Raw genomic sequence first — 21,012 nt, forward strand, 5'->3', positions numbered from 1 at the left:
ACTACTCTCCAACTGGACTACTTCCCAACTCGACTACTGTTGAAATACTCATTTCAATTAGGCACCCTTTATAATAATGGACTCATTCCACTGACTTAGTTAAGTAAAGAACATAACATTTAAAAAAAAAAATTAAATAACCAGGAAACAGGACGGATTGATAATCCTCACTTGTTTGATCAGCTATTTGTTTATGCAAACATTAGTTTTATCTGATTGCATCTTTAAAGTTGTGTTTGTGATGATCCTTAAAAGAACTGATCAAAGTATTCTTGTATAAACAAACAAACAAGCTTCAATGCAAAACAAAGGAGTAGTAGCAAGAGGTAGTAGAGAGTTAAATGTCTCAACGTCTCAGTTTTTCAAAACTTAACTATATAAGATTGGAATGGAAATTTCATGTTATAACTATGGCGAATGTTCAGAAAGCAGAGTTTGTGATATCACAGAGAGGAGCCCGGCAGGTTATACATCAGAGCTATAGATACAAGCTGAACCGCACTGGAGATACTGCAGTCTACTGGAGATGTGCTCAGACTGGATGCAAAGGAAACATCTCTACAGTTGGCGAATTCATTCGTACTGTTACAGGAGCACACAACCACCCACCAGAAGATGAGACATCAATGAAGTTGATCAGCAACCTCCGCAAGCGCTCCCGTGAAGAAACGACTGCAATTCAACAAATCTACAACGACGAAATCAACAACATCCCTGTAGAAGCTGCCGCCACTGTCCCGCCCCTGTGCTCTGTGAAGTCTGGACTGTATCGTCACCGACGCAAGACAACGCCTGCACTTCCAAAGGACCTAGCATCGGTCAACATAGAGGGTTCCTGGGCTAACACCAAAGACGGTCGCCGATTCCTGGCAGTTAACAGTGGCAGAGAAGACAAGATTCTTGTATTTGCGACGGATGAAACACTTGAGATGGCCCAACAAGCGAACATTCTGTATATGGATGGCACTTTCTATTCTTGTCCAGGACTGTGGCACCAGCTGTATGTCATCCACTCCATGGCCGGCGGCAAGATGTTTCCCCTCATGTTTTGCCTCTTACCAGACCGTCGCCGAGAGACTTACACTCGCTTGTTCCAGCAACTGAAAGACTACATCGTGAACAACTGGGTGGACTTCGGTGCTAGATTCCCCATTGCTGTCTGGAACCACAACAACACTGAAGGGCCGAGAACAAACAACCACCTAGAGGGTTGGCACCATCACCTGAACCAAACTGTGCAGCGCTGTCATCCCAACATCTTCAGTTTCATCTCCACCATCAAGTCCTTGGAATCCTCAAACAGAAGACTGCTTGCTCAGATGATGCATGGTGCCAACCCTCCACCCAGGAAGAGGAAGTATGTTCAACTGGACACTCGTCTGCAGAACCTGAAGACCCAGCTGCAGAACAACCAGAAGACACCCTTGGAGTTCGTGGACGCTGCAGGAAGATTGCTGAAATTAGACTGAACACTGTGCACATGATATACCTGTACCTAGCAACATTCAGTGATGACTATTTTGGCTATGCGACAAATTAAATGCGCTATGTGATAAATGTGTGATAAATGTGTAATGTGTTGTATGTAAAATAAACATGAGATTACACGTGTGTTTATATTTTTGTTGAAAATGAACTGATCCAAGAGTCGCATGATAGGGGTGACAGGTAGTAATTAGAAATCAGTCATCCATTAAGTTTGTGTATTTAATGAGTAGTCCAGTTGGAGAGTAGTCGTAATGGGAGGGAACCTGTTTTTCAGCAATGGACACGAAAAGAGGGATTGTTGACAATGACGTCACAATGCATGCATTCATATGAACACACATATGTATTCGATAATAAAAAAAATAATCAAATTATATTGGAGAAACTTTACCACAGTTGCCAAAGAATCTGGAATGGTGCAGGCACAAGGCCTTAACTCACAAAAGCCACCGGTAAAGCTTAGCTTAAAAAACAAGCTCTCTGGCAAGTCTACCTGTCATCGCCCCAATACATTCCAAGAGGAAAAAATTGTTATATAATACTGAATCAAGAGCATCATGCAAGCCGGCCGTTTGTTTCTACCACATGATAGTGTAAGATGTAAAACGTACAGGTTTGCCCTGACAGTCAAAGAAGCCAAACCCTTGACTTTTCAACAAAGTCGCCAAAGCACTTGAACGTATCAATACGCTTAGTGGCTTAACCTGGCCTGCTGTCTCACAAATCAATCCCAGATGTGAGATTATGACAGCTATGTTGCAGGTGCTGGCATGAAGTCCAGGTGATATGTGGTATAGCAAGAGCGCACTGCAGCCAAGCCACCCTTAAGAAATTCAACCACACCTTTGGCGTATTATCACATCAATACCCACAAGATGTAATGACTTCCGAGAAACGATCTACATAATGGATTGCAAGATTGAATTGAGTGGTGGAAGTCATCAACAATGAAGTTAATCAACTCATGGGCAAGAGACCCAGTACAATCATCAATATTAAACTAATCACCACTGAACCATCGGTGCACGTCATGCTAAAACAGAAAAAGTTACTGGACCAGGTCAGTGTTAGGCATTTATATCAGCCAGGTGATATAAGACAAAACGTTATGGATGCCAACTTCTTATTCATTGTTTACACAACATTTCTGGGCTATTCTTTGCCCCTTCGTCAGGTGGATGATAGTGGGATGATAGTAGAAAATGTGCTTCCAATCAAATATGGTCCATGAAAAGGTACAAAAAACCCAACCTGTATTACCTCAAAGACAGACCAAGCCAAGAATTCATAGAGAAGACGTACAAGTTGTACCCTGTGGCACTGTGTTATACCGAATAAGCTACATCGCCATGTGGGGGCTTGAGGTCCAGGCAAACTACCAAGAGCTGCTGTCTGCTTCACTTCAGACAGACCTCACCTCGCTACTTCATAGCACGCACTGCAATATGTTGGATACTTAGCCTTTCACTCGGCCGACCTCAACTATTTGACCGATAGTCATGAAAAATGTACCTCCGTTATGCATCCAGGGACATGATGGGTTCATCATTTAGCAATTTTCTTATACTGTGTAGCACTCATAATTTGTGAAAATATCGCTATATGGAACCAGTCACAGACCCCCTATTCCCTGTGCTACTCATGATATTAACATCAGTGTATATACTCACATCTTCTGGAACAGTGTCCAACAGTGCTGGTGCTGGTCCTCCAACCTCTTTGAGACTAGGAATGTTACCCTCATAGTATTGTTGGAGAAGTGATACAGCTCGACTCCCATATCCCATCTGTAAGAAAACACAAATATACAGTATCTGGCCATAAGTATTTGTGATTTTGGAAACAAAGTTAATTCTCTCTAAAATCTGTGCCATTAAACTTGTGCCACAGGATAAACCAAAGTTTAACTACAGCCTATCTTCTGAAAATAGAAAAAAAATAATGGAAATCTCACTTGAGAAAAGGTTAAAATCTTGTATTCAGACCCTGCCAACCCATGTGTGAGATGTTATTCAAATGAAGTATCTCTCGTTAAAATAGGGAAGGAATTCAAAGCTTCAACAAACAATGCTGTCTAAAATTTGGAGCTTCCTTAAGTGTCCATGATGTCAAAAATCGCAAATCAAGATTTCTTACGAGGGACTGAATATGGTATATTAAAGCCCTTCAAATTTAAAGGTCAATGGATCAACTGAGCAATAGTGGTATAGCAGAAAATTGAAACATTATCAACAAAGATTGTTGGATATTTTGTGAATGATTTTGCTAGGTTGTGAAGAGACATGTATGTTTTTTTGGTTTTTTTGTGGTGGTAAACTATGATCATTTAAAAAGAGGGGTTATCTCCCTTGGATTTTTGAGAATCACAACGAAAAACAGCTTGCTGACAACGAAGGAACACATTTTGACTGAGAATGTGAGTGAAGTTAACGCAAATTAAGACATCATCGTGTCAGCACATCAGTAGTGCATTTCTTGTATGTTAGCCGCCAGAATAAACCATAATTCGCAGCCTCATTTCCACACTATTTCTATCATGTTTTCTCAAGAACATAAGGTGAATCATGAACACACAGTAATGGATGAGGAAACACAGTAGAAGTGGTTATGCAGCTCACTTGACTTGTGTTATCAATAGTGCCAAGCAGTATATCACTGACAAGCGGTCCAAGAATACATTGTCACTGGGGGTTGAGAATATCGAAGTGGTAGTAAAATCCATTCGTGTCACGCATGAGGCTTACGTGTCTGTGTTGGAGAACGACAATGAACGTGAACAGAGTGCAAGTTGGTTTAATGAGAGAACACAAACTGCTAATCAGATGTTAGAGGAATTAGGATCTATTCTGATGAGCAAATCTCTTAAGTCTTTGTCAGTTATTAGCGAACAACCAAGCCATGAAGGTGAGAGCTCTATTCCAAGTAGGTCAAGCAAATCAAGTTTGCAGTTTAAGGCTGAGCAAGCAAAGATGAAAGCAGTTCATATTCAAGAACCTACAAGGTTAACTACTCAAATTGCTGAGCTTGAAGCAAATCATCTCAAACTAATGGCTGACATGCAAGCAAAGCAAGTAAAACAGGATTTCATGGCAGAAAATAATGATTAACACAGAAGTTCCCAGACAAGGTAAGCATGAACTGGTGCAAAACTGGTTGGATTATGAGTATAAAGCTGAAGTGAGAAACAATCCACATGCACCACCTAACAGGGATCATGCACAGGAACAAGTGAGAGATTGTGAGCTAGGATCACAGGTAAAACACAACACACAAAAAACAGAAGCAAGACAGCTTAACCCAAACGCCCAGTGTTTTGTGTATGCACATTCTCCAAATATGAACCAACAGTACAGGGATAAGAGCGAGGCTATTGATGCATGGATTGATAGGTTAACTCCAGGATTGGAAACTGTCTTGGAAAATGGATATGTGAACACAGATAATGCTTTAGCTCAGGCTTTAGTGAAAATTGAAAGTGAACAAGATCTCCCTAAATTCAATTTACCAAAATTCAGTGGTAAAGCAGCGGAATGGCCACGCTTCATTGAACAATTTTATGCACAGGTGCATTCACATACAGGCATGACTGATGTTCGACATATGGGTCTTTTACAGTCACATTTAGAAGGTGATGTGAAGCACTTGGTATCAGGACTAAGTTAGTCAGGTCGCAATTATGTGCTTGCTTTACAAGAACTGAAGAATACATTTGGTCACCGCATCAAGGTCACAAGGGCCTTAGTGGAGCGAATCGCCTTTGGTCCGGTGGTGAACAGCAATGATCCATTAGCACTCAGAAAATTCTATGTGCTATTATGGGACTATATCACTATTCTCGAGCAATTCAACTATTCATCAGGCTTGAACAGCTCAAACCTTTTGATTAAAGTTGCAAGGCGTCTTCCTATTGATAAAGTGTCGCGACGGAATGAGTTTGTGAAAAATGTAACCAGAAATCGAGAACCGTATCTGTATGACTTTTTGCAATGGCTCAATGACAAAGTGGACACTGACTTTAAACCCTTCGCTATTTCAATCTCCAGTGAGAAAACACGGTTGATGTACGGCAGGACACACCCCTTCTAATACCCATTCTAAAGAACAATCAAGGGAAACTATGGTTCACAATACGAAGATTGATGTGGTTCCAGGAAAGCAATCAAGCAATTGGCAATCATCCATATCTGAAGGTAGGCAGTCCCTCAGCAACTTATTACCGTGTGACAACACAGTTGGAACCCACAAGATCACATCAAAAGACCAAAGCTCCAAGCAAAAATTGCAATGTCCTATGTGTAAGGAACCACACTATTTGTATCATTGCCCAATATTTCTAAACAAGTCTGTGAGTGATAGAACCTTGATTATTGCAGAAAACAAGCTTTGTTTTAACTGTCTGAAACCTTCGCATCGGGCTGAAAAGTGCTTTTCCACTATGAATTGTCGTGAAGACAGATGTGGTAGAAAACATCATTCATTATTACATGAAACAAGATTTACATCAGCTCGAACCTTCACGAAGAGGATGCAGACATCTAGATATGCAGTGTATTTCCAGATAGTGCCTATTCAAGCACAGGAGCCAAACAGAAGAGTGATGAAGACTTATGCGTTACTAGACTCTGCAAGTGATACCACATTGATTCATGAACCCTGGTTCATGACCTGGGTCTTCAAGGGGACCGACAAGCTCTAAAGGTTACAACAATCAATTGTACAACAGAGCCATCAATGAAGGTTTCTTTGGATATCAAGTCAGCTCTTGATCCAGGTGCTCCAATTATACATGTTAAAGAGGCATAGTCGGTCGGATCCGATGCATTTGATTGCTAGCCACAGTGTCCGGATGAGAGGTGGGAAACACATAAACATAACTTGCTTATGAGTTTATGCAAAAATACATTCCCCTCTTACAGCCAGCTCAGGTAGTCTAAACGACGTGCAATGTCAAGTGTTAGACCTAATGCTCCTCTCGAGCGCTTGTTTACACCGCCTTACCCCAGTTACTAAGGTACGGCACGCACGATACATGCTGTACTACTCGTAACACTGTATCATGGTTTTTCTTTCTTGTATATGTGGTTACTAATATTTTACTTACAATGCAATACAGCAAGTATCTATAAGTATACTTCAGATACCTTATCCATAGTACTTCGACAGTTACCCACAAAGCTTTATTCAGATACCCACAATCCTTTTCGTTCAGGGTATACACCATATTGTATTTCGCTACCCACCCACCTCCCTTCTACAGGGGCTACATTCTGGTATTATTATCTATGCATGTTCATTGTTCACAGTATCATTTGGCAACTGATTGTTGGGCCTCAAAACATTCTCTCACAGGAGAAACTGATTTGGTGCCAAAAAGTGTAAGCACCCGGCGTGCTAAGGGTAACCCTAGGTCTCATCCGGCATGTTACCACTTAGCCCTAGGGTGTTCTTTGGCAATCAGCCCCCAAGTTCACAATTGCACGTGATAAACAAATGCATCAAGATATTGAACAGGTTTGGAAGGCAGAGCCTTTTGGCATTGTTAACTCATTAAGCCCTGGAGCCGCTCTACTGCCCAACACCTGGCACCCCTCGCTGACTGCCTGATTGCTGCGACGAGGCTAATTAGCGCTAATCATGCCTGATTTCCCTGGTAGGTCTCGGATATGACAGGAAACTGTCTAGTCTCACAAACAAGTACTGATTATTTAATTGTGTCATAAAGATGTAAATGGGAAAGAGGCCGATGTGAATACATATATTACAGCATTACATGTAATTTATTACCTGTATCTCTCATACCCCTTTGCCAGTGTGTGCTGTACTTTTATCAACACCTACGCGGTCTTTGTACGTAGGAGATGAACAAATATACAAATTCCTCCAGTCTCTCTCATCGTATGGACTGAATTATAATATATTATTTATAATAGAGTTTAAAAAGAGGGGGGTCTTGCATTATAATCGTCTATATTTTTTGCCAATACATTGCTCGTGCTCACTGACTATTTCAAGGAAAGTATCAATAGGTGTGTAAGTAACATGGAACATATAGAGATTTATAGTTTGTCATTTTGTTCATCTGAACGTAACGCTGAAAACATACATCACCATTCATATACATACATATTGCATGATACATTTATCATCACTCAACGTCAAACAAAGCTTCCCATCATGCGATGGGATAAAGTTTTCCGAATGTAGCGTTATATATCTCACTCATTATATTGGCTGATACTTTGACCTATCGTATCGTGAGAACCTGTCAAGGAAGGGCAAGGTGATGGGGGGTGGCCTAAATTTCTGAAGAGTTGTGTTTCGGCTGTATCAACTATCATGCAACAATTTGTGTATTGTAAACATAACATCAGATACTGTAATGATGTATGAAAGAAACACATAAGACACATGGGAGTAGACTGACACTATGATGAGTGTATTCGTTCTCAGATGGTGAACACACATGTCTTAGTATTTTGGAAATGTAAAAGAATAACGATTGAAATGCAACAATTGAAGAGAATGAGTGAATTTAGTTTTACTGCGATTTTAGCTATATTCCAGCAGTATCGCGTGGGCTTCACACATTGTGCCCAAGGGCTGACAAGAATGGTATACGGTACCATTTGTACAACTTAACTAGTGCATAAAGCGTTATCGTCCTTGGAACAAGTCTTTATGGTAGGCCTCAAAACAGTCAACGCACAAAAACACATCACAGTGTGAACATCTGCATTTGATGTCTCAACGTTTGCCAGTCCATTTCATTGTATGTAAGACATACTTAAACCAAATGATGTCCCTCTCATATCATTGTGAGAGATTAAATTGTTCAAAACATCTATGTCAATGGCTGTAAAGAAGCATTTACGCACATGCATAATAATCTATGAAAGAAGCGTTTTCACTGATACATTGCTAGTGTATACTGAATATTTTCAGGAAAGTACTAATAAGCTAGTCTGTGACTTACATATAACAGATTCAGTTTGTCGCTTTGGTTCATCTAGATTTAACGCAGAAAATATACGAACTTACATGCATACATATTGTATAATGCTGTTCCTTGCACATACATAAGACAAAGGGTCATGGGATGGCCGTGATCAAAGTTCCCGAATAGGACGTTTTGTATCTCAACTGTTCAATATAGTGCCTGACTTGTTATCTATGACCAATCGTATCATGAGATACCTGTCACATTGGAAATGACAGGTGATGGGGCGTGGGCTATACTTCTGAAGAGCAAGTTCGGTCACTAGACAGCTTGGATACAGATTGACTATTGGTTAGATCGTTGACCAATCGATATGCTAGATTTCGGCTTTATCAACTCTAGCTATCATGAAAAACTTTGTGTATCGTGAACATACATAATCGTAAGGATGCCTGAAATGTACACGTAGGACTAACAAGCACTTTGACGGGTTTATTTTTTTTTGAAGCGCTGAAAGCGCTACAATCCGATTATTTTTACCCCGGATAACCCAATCCAATCATCGAGTAGAGATAGTATTTATTTGCGTATACTTTATTTGCGTACACTACTTGTACATCAAACATAATGGCTTGCTGAACATTTCAATATAATCTGTGCATTGTTACGAATAAATATCATAATTCAAGTACATGTACATGTATTATAGAATTAAAAAAAACTAACACGATACTGATTTATTGTGATGTATACACTTGTAGTTGAATCTCCCCAAATATCTATGAAGATGGGCATACTTATATTTGTTTTGAAAGCAAACGAGGTTCAGAAGATTGGCAATGGGCGTGACTCCACAAAACTGGTTGTCCAATGATGTAACAGCGCAGATGTTTGTTTTACACTTGTCACGGGACAAAAGTTTACCTGGACATGCATTCGACCAGACGCTGTTATTTTGAGGTTGAAAGAGGTGTTCATATATTTAGTGTTGTCTGATTGAATGATTACACGCATCAATTCCGTAACGGATATATTATCCTCCTTTTATTGACGATGGATCTGATACACATGATCATTACACTGGATAAGATAATTACAGAGATCAAATACAAACGTTTCTTACACAATGCTTATGTAAATTACATTGAAAAATCACATTTCAAATAAGCATGAAACAGCTTGAACAAAATACCCCAGTTACCTTTGTATGGTTTATGTGTACTATATATGTATATTATGAGTAGATGCAAGAGTTATCACTTCATATTCGATTATGTATTATTGTCAACTTTAAAAATCAATAGTCGCAAATGAATTAGGTCTAAATTAGTAACTTGGTTTATTTCAAATCTACACGAGTGTAATACACTATTGCCATTTATGTCTACGAGTCATTATATGAACTATTACAACGAATGAATGAGTGATTTAATTTAGAAGAAGGTTTTGTAACCTTGTCACCGTTAATTCAATCAATGTGCAAACATAGTATCTCAGTATTCACTCCCAATAACAAACACGTACCTCCTGTAACAACATCTCATAATCCCTTTTCTCGCAGACATGTGTTCATTTGCCTGTATAAGCCAACGACATTGCAAGCAGTTGTTATGAAAACACATTAATAGTTCTTCTGATTAACACAGAAAGTAACCTCTCTCGTAAGAAAGGCTAATCTTTGATCATTACTGCTAAATTGATTGAAATTATAGGTACAGTACGAATTTAAAATGTAAAACCCCCAATAAGCGGCTCTCGCTGAATCAGAGGTGCTTTTCATAACCCCCAATATGCGGCTCTCGCTGAATAAGAGGTGCTTTTTATTACCCCCAATACGCGGCTCTCGCTGTGAGAAGCTAATTAATTTGCCGCATATATGCGGCTCTCGGCCTTAATGAGTTAATTACAAAGGGCATTCACCATCAATAGAGGACCGAAGAGCCAAAGAGATATTGAAGTCAAGTTCTAGTTTTGTTAATGGACATTATCAAGTTGGCATGTTGTTGGTGAAGGATGGGAATGTCGTACTACCTGACAACAAAATTGCTGCAGAAATGGGATTGTAGTCTTTAGCTAAAATACTAGTTAACAACAGAGATTTTGAAGCTCTTTATAGTCCCACATTGATTGGTTACATTCTCAAAGGCCAGGCGAGAAAACTTATGAAAGGAGAAGTGTCTAATGTTTCACCACACACATGGTACTTTACTGCATCATGGAGTGACAAACCCAAATAAACCTGGCAAAGAGAGAGTGTTTTTTGAAGCGGCATTATTTGGAGGTACCTCTTTGAATGACAACATATCAACTGGCCCAGATTTAGTGAACAGCATGTTTGGTGTCATACAGAGATTCAGGTTGTATCAGATAGCAATCACAGCGGACATAGAAGGCATGTACCACCAGGTGACACACTGAAATTTCTTTGGAAACCAGATATCAAGCAGCCAGGACCCCGGAAGTATACAAGATGTTAGTTCACATTTTTGCTGCTACAGATTCATCATCTTGTGCAATTGATGCTCTGAGGAGCACTGCTATAAACAATGGTAATCATTTCGATCAATTTGTGATCAACACAGTGCTCAATGACTTCCATGTTGACAACCTGTTGAAATCTGTGGAGACTGTACCCCAAGCGATGCAACTGACTGAAGAACTTATCAGGTTGATGAAAATGGGTGGATTTCACCTGCACAAGTGGGTGTCGAATTCCATTGATGTACTAGACAGCATTTTGGAGGGCGAGAAAGCAATTGAGACTAACTGCTTAATCTGGAAGGACAAAGAACACAATGTGCACTGGGTCTACAGGGGAATGTGAAAGGTGATTATTTCACTTTTAACCCCAAAATCAAGGATCAAGTGAACACAAAGAGAAGTGTTGTTAGTGCAGTCTGCCCAATCTTTGATATATAGCACCTTACATAGTCTGAGCAAAGACACTGATACAGGATATATGGAAACGAGGCTTCCATTGGGTTGATCAACTTCCTGAGGATCTTCAGACAGAGTGGGAAAAATGGCACTGTGTACTCTGTGATCTGAGCAGTTTTAATTTACCAAGACATCATGTGCACTTCTATTCTCAATGCAAGAATCTTGAGATTCGTGTGCTCGCTGATGCCTTTGCAGCAGTTGCCTATCTGAGATACAAACCAGACACAGAGAATTTTATGTGCACATTTCTTGCAGTAAAAACTCAGTGCTTGCGGTGAGGCTATGGTCAACACTCAATAAGGAACTGCACATGAAGCTTGACAGAAGTGTATCCTTCACAGATTTCAATACAGTGTTGTATTATCTCCATAACGAAGCAAAACGCTTCAAACCCTTTGTACCAAACAGAGTTGCAGAGATTCTTGACACAACCAGCTGTGACCAATGGCACCATGTATTGGGATGGACTTTTGTACATGTGGGCTTGCAGCTAGGTGTCAATCACAAGAACAATCATGGTTTCAGGGACCAGTGTTTCTTTGCGGATTTGAGAGTACTTGGCAAACAGTCAAGGTACACAATACAAATCTTGATGTTGACCCGGAAGTCAAAAGTAAACATTTGTTGACTACAAGCGCAGAGCCAGAGACGTGAAGTGATGAGAGTACGACTGTCTTCCATACTGAAACCAATCAACTTTTCCAAATGGAAAACGCTTGCAAGGTGAATGGCGTGGATCCTTCGATCAGTTCTGAATTTCCTTTCAATTTTGAAATATAGGAATATTGGGTGGGTGGAAGACTTCACAAAGCAGACGTACCAGTGGAAGCGAAGCACCAGATCTTGTTGCCCGATGATCATCTAGTGACTCATCTACTTATTGAGGAGCAGCACATTAAGACTGCTCATGGTGGCCAAGAACACATGATAGCATGTGTAAGACAACTATATTGGCCTTTGAAGGTGAGGAAGTTGGCCAAGCATGCCATCAGCTTGTTCCTCTGAAAATCGATTGGCATTTCAACCCGTCCTTGAGTCCCCACTTCGGTGGTGAGTGGGAAAGGTTAATTCACTCACTGAAGGTTACTCTCATAGTAGTATTGAACAAACAGATCGTTCAAAAGACTGTTTTATGTGTCACTTTAGCTGAAGTTGAAGTTGTTCTCAACAGTCGTCCACTGACATACAACAGCACTGACCCCAATGACATCACAGCACTCACCCCCAACCACTTCCTCATTGGGAACACAGGGCAAATGTCTTTAAGAAAGGAACTTGTCCTCACTAATTTTCCACTTGCCCTGATTTCATTACATAATCAAGAGTGACAAATAGCAAAGTGAGATAATTTTACTTTATTACTATTCCGAAATTTATTCACAACATTTTGTGCAGATTTGAAATTAAATCAAAGTTTATTAGATGTTTTAAACCAAAAGTTTAAAACATTCATCAGTCCACAGACAAGTAAGATACTAAAACTTGATTGCCTGAGACGATAACTGACATGTCCCAGTCATTGGACGCTGGGATTTTTTAACCCTTTTTCTTGTTGCTATTCCATGATGCTGATGTAATAATTGCAAATGATTTAAGGAAGTGCTATAGAGTTATCTCTCCTTGACTTTGTGTTTTGATTAACTTTTGACTTCCGGGAGGCTGGCTGAGAAGATTCTATTTTTGATGGCGATGGTCATATGTGCTCGAACTTTCAGGAATTGCTGACTGTATATATAAAGGCTAGTTTCCGTGTTGTCAACACGGAAACACAGAAATTAACTGGAATGATATCAAACTGCCTCCGTCAACGCTTGACCTACATAACCGCTGCCTGACCGCTCACGGTGTTACATTCTGCATAACTGTTTCTCACTCTTACATCAAGACTTCGGTGAGTTGACATTATATTTGGGACCCAATACTTTAGAATTGACTCAGTTGTATTGTACATGAAACCTCTCTTGTGAATCTGTATAGTTTTGCCTTTGTTTACTCAATATGAAGTATCATTAAAAGTATCAAACTTGTCAGTGTCACATATATTGCTGGTTCTGAGGGCATTTCTCACACCTTTCATCATGGCAATTTTTAACCATAACACTAGAGACAAAAAAGTTAGGCAAATGGTACTCACTTGATCGACCATTGCTGTTCACTATGAATACATATGTATAAATGGTCATTTCTCTTCCTGATACAACAGATTCTCAAGCACAGCAAGAGCTTCAGTCTGAGTCAGGTGCACATGAATATGTCTATGGTAACTGTTGTTTTACTTGTCATATACAGAACAGTGGAAGTCTGGTTGATTACATTTTGTGTTCCAATCGAATTTTTGAAACAATTGAAAACTTTGAAGTTGTTGAAAACTGTTTGAAGCTTCTTTAAAATATTAGACGAAGATTTTATAGCCTTTGCCAAACAGTATATATTGCAATATGCATTCACACTGATTGATGACGACTTCAAAAAATAATATACTAAAGTAAGATATGACCATAAATGAAATAACAAATGCACTATCAGCTTAAAAACTTGGGAAAGGATGTGGTCCTGATGGACTACCTCCTGAAATGTGGAAACATGGGGGTAATATGTTACTACATTATTTCCATTTACTTTTTAACTGAATTTTTAACTCACATATATTTTAAATGAAAGACTGAAATCATTTGTTAATTAGCATAATTTAAATCTAGAATGTCAAACTTGATTCTGCTCAGGCCATTCAACTGTTGATAATGTTTTCACCCTTCGCTCTTTAATTCAAAAATACTTGTCTAAGTCTAAGGATCGAGTTTATTGTTTACATGTTGATTTTCATTAAGCATTTGATTGTGAAAATAGAGAGGATCCTACACTGTTAAATGAACACTGTGTTTACATTCTGCATAGATGATTCTCTCTCACACCAAGACTTTGGTGAGTTTGCTACTATATATATTTTGAGACCCATTGCCTTAGATTTTGTCTCATTTGTATTACATTTGAAATCTGTATTGTGGAATTGACTTGTGACTCTGTATACCTTGCTCTCATTGCATAATAATACATTATGTGAACGCCTATGACTTGCCTTTGTTCTGTTTTGCTGGTTCACAGGGGATTTCTTATGTTGTTTATCATGGTAAATTATTTAGCGTAACATAGGTCAGAAGCACTTCCCAGAGTCTGATCACAATACCATGAAATTGTCTTTATTCCCTGTTGTAGGCTGTAGGCTGTAGGCTGTAGAACATTAAGCTCCACTGTTTGAGACATACAGTTCCCAATTAATCGCATTCATCTTTGATGTTGTGTGTGCCAGTCCTAATTGAACACTCCCTATAATCTTCTCATTTGTGGACACTTTTCAATATGACGACTAGCCCACCAGTGATGGCTGACTGACATTTAGGCAAGATTTACGTCACACAGTCAAATTAACTATGTTTACACTCCAAAGTGTTTTGATGAATTACATTACTGCATTTGAAACCAAATCCTCAATTGAAAAGAATTAAACTTTTGATTCAGACTTGATTCTGTCTAATTTTCTTGATTAGTTATAGGAAATATATTGCCTTTACACAGCGTACGTTTTCCTGGAGTGAAGCAGTTGACATTCTAATCAGTATTTTCATTTTTTAGAAAGCGGGTAATAAATAGGACACAAAACTCATTCCCCATTCATATCAAGTTTATGTCCATCGTAAAATAATTTTGGTTTGTCACTAGCTAAAGTTTGTGACAAGCAAAAATTATTTCACTTTGGACATAAACACACAGTTCATGGTAAGGGACAAGGTTTGGTAATTTCAAGGGATGGCCTATGATGTGCAGAAACAGTTTGTGGCGAATGTCGAGGACACAGACCAGACTGGTGGATTTACCGGGTGCCAGGACACATTGGAATATGCCAATCAAAAGTGGACTACAACAACAAAATCATCATCGCGACCATAAAGCAAAAGTTGGGCGTCAACACTGACATCAATATGAGTCATGTTGCACCATGTATCCATGAAATTGGAATTGTCAAACCCTCACCTGACACCACTCCGCGTTCGATCCGCACTTCCGCACCCTATATCAGTGTTGGAGCAGGTGGAATTTCGGCAACATCTTGATCGCCCCAAGTGGTTGGTGGCATCACAACATTTTAACTTGCTGCTCAAAGACCTGAGGAAACAGATGTGATGGGTGGCCCTGTTTCACTGTAAAGACGGGGATTCATTTGAGGAAAGCTTGCGAGCAAATGACAATGCGACTGTGGGGAAACAGTTCGCTGCAACGAAACATGCCAAACTCATGTTTGCATATAAAGTTCACTAGCTTAAGCAACATTCAAGCACCACTCAAGAAAATTTGAGCAATATATTATAGCTCACATGTTTGAAACTTTATTAGATTTAAAAATAGTGTGATGGAGTGCAACAAACTGCCTGAGCAAATGTTAGAGAATAAGCCAATGACTGGTATGATAAGAAGCCCAATTCGGCGCTGAAAGGACAGAAACCATAGGATCCCTCATGATGCAAATCTACGTAGGTATCACCATTTATTTTTTTCCCATTCCACTGGAACGTCACTTGTACATGAGGGATGACCATGAGAAAGATCTGTTCACCATCCATGCTTTGAAACACAGTGGGCCAGTAGGGCACCTTCAGCTGCAACCTGTTTCATCGATACAGGATGCTGCTGACTCTTCTCACAGAGAAACATTGTTGATTTAAAGGAAAAAAAATAAACCCTAGTACACAATATGACGGAGGAACAACCACTGATGGAGGAGGAATATGTATGTGGAAAATTTGAGCACCTTCCACTGATAATGACAGTCGTTGAACACAAACCTCAGGAACTTTCTGTGTCTGTGATGAATTGGTGTGTGCAGATATATAAGCATCCAGCAGATCAAGACTGGCTAATCAGACCATGGGTATAAGCTTGGCATGAACCATGCGGAAGTGTGGCAGCTCCAGAAGATATAATTTGTTGAAGGTCGCCATTTTGTGGATCATGCGCATTTTGCCTGAGTCCTTCTTGGGTAGCAGGAAGATGGGGGAGTAGAACCCCGGGGACTGTTGGGTATCTAGCACCGTGTCTAAAGCATTCTTGTCTAGCACTGTATGAATGCTGTCTGCTAGCAGAGATTGTTGGACTAGAGGGTACTCGTGTGACTGGGGCGTGAAGTCAGACACTGCGCTACGGTAATGTCAAGCTTGTAGCCAGTCTTGAGAATGTTGGTGATGAAAGGATCTTCTAGGAAAGTCCAGTTTTCCCATAAGATCATCAGTCTCCTGCCTGCTGGAGTGGGTCGAACCAGGGAGTCGGGCTGGGGGTCCCAGTCGTAGAGGCTCATATCTTCATTGTCCAGAGTACGGGCATTTCGCTCTACCCCTACCACATGTCGAGGCTTCTGGGCATGGTCCTGTGGACTATGCTGTTCATCGGTATCAGCCCTGCCACGTCCACATCCTCGGCTGAAAGCACTTCGGATCGATTCCCTCCGAGGGATGTAATGGCTCTTCCCACTGCCCTTGGAAGCTGATCAGACACGAAAAGCAGAACCCAACACCTTGAACACCTTGGTGTGGGTAAGTTCGGCATGCTGTCTGTACACATTAGAAATCATAGCGTCAAACAGAATGCATGATGAGAGCTCTTAAAAACTTGCATTTGAAGTTTCTTCCTGCCAAGTACAGGAATCAAGGAAACCCAGACGATGGCCCTAAGTAGTCATAGCCAAAACCACACTGAGATGCACCAACAAGTCGTGAAGAACATTCCCCTGCCACTGACACAAGGTAGAAAAGTGATCAAACCTTGACGGTTGATCTTCCGTTAGATCCCAGGCTGCTGCAGACATCACTGAAGCTAAGGTTGAGATGGGTTGAGTCTATCGTTAACATCCTCAAACCCTGTACCTGGTAAGAAGACTGCGTCAAAGTTGACAGGCACGTCATCATTTCATCATGCACTGCTCCATTATCTCAAGTCATGGATGTGAATCTTGTATTCACTCCAACAAGATTTGGGAGCTTTAATCATTGAATTAAGGGACAGTTTAGCAAAGTCTCCATCAAGGGAAGCAATCACATCAGCAAACATGGGAGAGATGGAACCCTAATTGCCTTCTGGCCCTTGGTCCCAGCAGATGGAGATGGACAATCAGGGAGCCTGTCTGCAATCCAATCAGAAATCGCTGAAGGAAGTAGGTGCTTCCATTATCAAATTCCTCCAACACATTCTCTTTGTGGTCTGGAGAGAAGTAGTATCTTCATTCCTTAGTATCATCCCATGAAACCGAAGATACTTCATGCTGATGTCCTGTAGGTGCTGCGTTGAACGGAAGAGGAGTAATAGATCGAGAGCGACATGTGCTGTTACCATGCCCTGGTGATCTGGAGCATCTCTCTCTATCTAACAAATGCTGTGGAGGAAAAACAGCGATGACTATGATGTGGGCTTCTCGAACGCCAACCAGATCAGGGAGTGGTTGAGTGAGACTTTGTACGTCGAGAACATTCAGCAACTAAGCACTGAGCATGCTCTTCCAGCAACTGTTGCTGTAAATCCTTCTCTCAAGACAAAGTAGCAGAAGGAGCTGTTCTAGGAATGTTGAATCTTGCAAGTCAGCACACATGGAGGCGTAGACGATGGAAGAAACTAAATGCGTCGGCATCGGAACCCACGCAGCTAAAGTAGTGACTGGCACTGGCATTGGCGCTTGAACGGTGCTTGGTTGTGTAGGTACCATGGTCGGTAACAAGAGGGTCCACAGAATTTCTGAACTTCAGGGTGTGAGAGGGCATGGGTGGAGACAAATCCACAAAGACGTCTGAACAGCAGAAAAAGTGGACACGCCCCAACAGGCAGAGAGTAAACAGCCAAGATAGCTGCCCCAACTAAACTGAGTAGAGCGTGAAAAAAGAGCAAATATTAAAGCATAATGTGACAAAATACCATTACAGAACATTACAGTGAGAGAGACAAACAAGACCACAAAACACCACAAAAACTGAAGTTTGGTAGAAGTACCAGTGACATGGAAAACACCCCACACTGCAGTGAAGAAAGCACGGGGTAACCAGGTAAGTGAAGTTAAAATGTCATAATCGTCCCCCACATGGCAAGAGAAAAGGTATTAAAACATACCTACCATAGATAACTCACAAATTTGATACACAAGGTAAAGAGCGAACTCGGGAGCCAAAAACTCGTGAGACGCTAGAGTGAGTGAGTGAGTGAGTGAGTGAGTGAGTGAGTGAGTGAGTGAGTGAGTGAGTGAGTGAGTGAGTGAGTGAGTGAGTGAGTGAGTGAGTTAATATTTAACGTCACATCGCCAATATCTCAGCCATATCGTGATGGGAACATTTAACATTTAAATGGAATGTATGCATATGTTAAAGAATCTGTCATCAAAGGACAGTAAAATAACTAGAATATCACAGATATACATGTAAAACTAGTAATTATATATGAAACATTTTAGCCAGAAGGGACAACACAATATAAAAACAGGCTATAGATCGCCAACAGCTGAAGGTAGATCACCACACTAGGGACCATGGGGACTTACAGTGCCTTTGCTACCTGCATGGACCCTAGCTGGATATACACCATCCCTTCAGCTGCTGACGATTGTAGGAAATCTTAGGCAAAACTAAAATAACAGAAATACTCCATTTAAAACTCCTGGTAAGCTTAAATTCACTTTGAATGTTTCAGGACTTACGTACCCTCTTAGGAGGACAATAATTTTACAATACTTCAACCCCCTTTGAGGGTACTGCCACTAACAATCTCAGTTACAAATCTAAACTACCAATAATAGAATATTTAATCATTTACAAGTCACTTAATAAATCTAATTCTTTTAAAAACGCAATAATTAAATGATAACTGACATTATTAAAAAGATCCTTCATAGTTCGGGATTTGAAATATGTGTCCCTTGTGAAGGAATATTCAACACAGTCAAGCAAGACATGCTTGACCGTGATTCTTTCATCACAAGGGACACAAAAAGGAGGATCCTCACCTTTAAGCAGATACCCATGCGTATATCTTGTGTGGCCAATGCGACATCGTCGCATGATGACCTCCTCAAATCTGGACTGACAACCCAAGTAGGTGTAACTTACAGTGTCTTTGCTACCTGCATGGACCCTAGCTGGATTTACACCATCCCTTCAGCTGCTGACGATTGTAGGAAATCTTAGGCAAAACTAAAATAACAGAAATACTCCATTTAAAACTCCTGGTAAGCTTAAATTCACTTTGAATGTTTCGGGACTTACGTACCCTCTTAGGAGGACAATAATTTTACAATACTTCAACCCCCTTTGAGGGTACTGCCACTAACAATCTCAGTTACTAATCTAAACTACCAATAATAGAATATTTAATTATTTACAAGTCACTTAATAAATCTAATTCTTTTAAAAACGCAATAATTAAATGATAACTGACATTATTAAAAAGATCCTTCATAGTTCGGAATTTGAAATATGTGTCCCTTGTGAAGGAATATTCAACACAGTCAAGCAAGACATGCTTGACCGTGATTCTTTCATCACAAGGGACACAAAAAGGAGGATCCTCACCTTTAAGCAGATACCCATGTGTATATCTTGTGTGGCCAATGCGACATCATCGCATGATGACCTCCTCAAATCTGGACTGACAACCCAAGTAGGTGTAACCAATATACGGTTTTATTTCATGTAATTTATTGATACCTACTTGAGTGTTCCACTTCTTCTGCATCAGATCACGGATATACGTTCTAATGCAAGCTTTGTAATCAGTGTATGGAATAAGAAGTGGCGTCACAGATTTGTTGAGTGCTGCTTTAGCAGCAAGGTCAGCCATTGTGTTACCAGAAATGCCTACGTGGCTGGGTAACCAACAGAAGACGATGTCGTATAGGCCAGTAGCAAGATCATTATGCAATTCAATAATTTCTATTAAAAGTGGATGTTTACAAGAAATATTTTTAACAGCCTGAAGACAAGAAAGAGAGTCTGAATAAATTATATATTGTTTACGTTTAGGGGGTCTTTGAATATATTTAAGAGCTGTTAATATGGCATTAGCTTCAGCTGTAAAAATAGAACTATTATCGGGTAATCTAGAAGTTATTGTTCTGGATCCAATGACAATGGCACAAGCAACTGCGCCACTATCCTTGGACCCATCTGTCAATAAGGATTTATAATTGCTATATTTATGTTTCAATTGATTATATTCTTGTTTATACTGTAATTCATTGGTTTCTGATTTTTTAAATGTACTTAATGTTAGGTCAACTTGTGGCCTAACCAACTGCCAAGGAGGAGAAGAAAGAAGACAGGAAGGAGCTATTTTTCCAGCTCAATGCTTGAAGCAGCAAGAAATGGCTTAATTCTGAGCCCAAGAGGCGGAACAAGGGAAGACTTTTTGTTTTACAAATCCTCATAGAGAGGATTAAAGACACAATTAAATGAGGGATTAGACTCATTAGAAGCTAATTTTGTAATGTATTGTAAAGATAGTTTGATAGGACGTAAGTTGAGGGAAGGCTCATCAGCTTCGACGTATAGACTGCCGATAGGAGAGGTTCTAAAAGAACCGAGACAAAGTCTTGGGCCTTGGTGGTGCACAGGATCAAGTAGTTT

General features: G+C 40.1%; 1 protein-coding gene across 2 annotated transcripts in view; it reads right to left on the minus strand.

Annotated features, from left to right (window-relative positions):
* The window catches only part of LOC137261048 (RNA cytidine acetyltransferase-like), a 202,082-nt gene that overhangs the window by 56,730 nt on the left and 124,340 nt on the right, over positions 1–21,012 (minus strand). For both annotated transcript variants that reach the window (XM_067798710.1, XM_067798711.1), the window contains exon 17: positions 3,159–3,275. In XM_067798710.1, coding sequence (XP_067654811.1) covers positions 3,159–3,275 — 117 coding nt within the window. The remainder of the gene's footprint in view (positions 1–3,158; positions 3,276–21,012) is intronic.

Source organism: Haliotis asinina, chromosome 14 (assembly GCF_037392515.1).
Source record: "Haliotis asinina isolate JCU_RB_2024 chromosome 14, JCU_Hal_asi_v2, whole genome shotgun sequence".
Classification (NCBI taxonomy): domain Eukaryota; kingdom Metazoa; phylum Mollusca; class Gastropoda; order Lepetellida; family Haliotidae; genus Haliotis; species Haliotis asinina.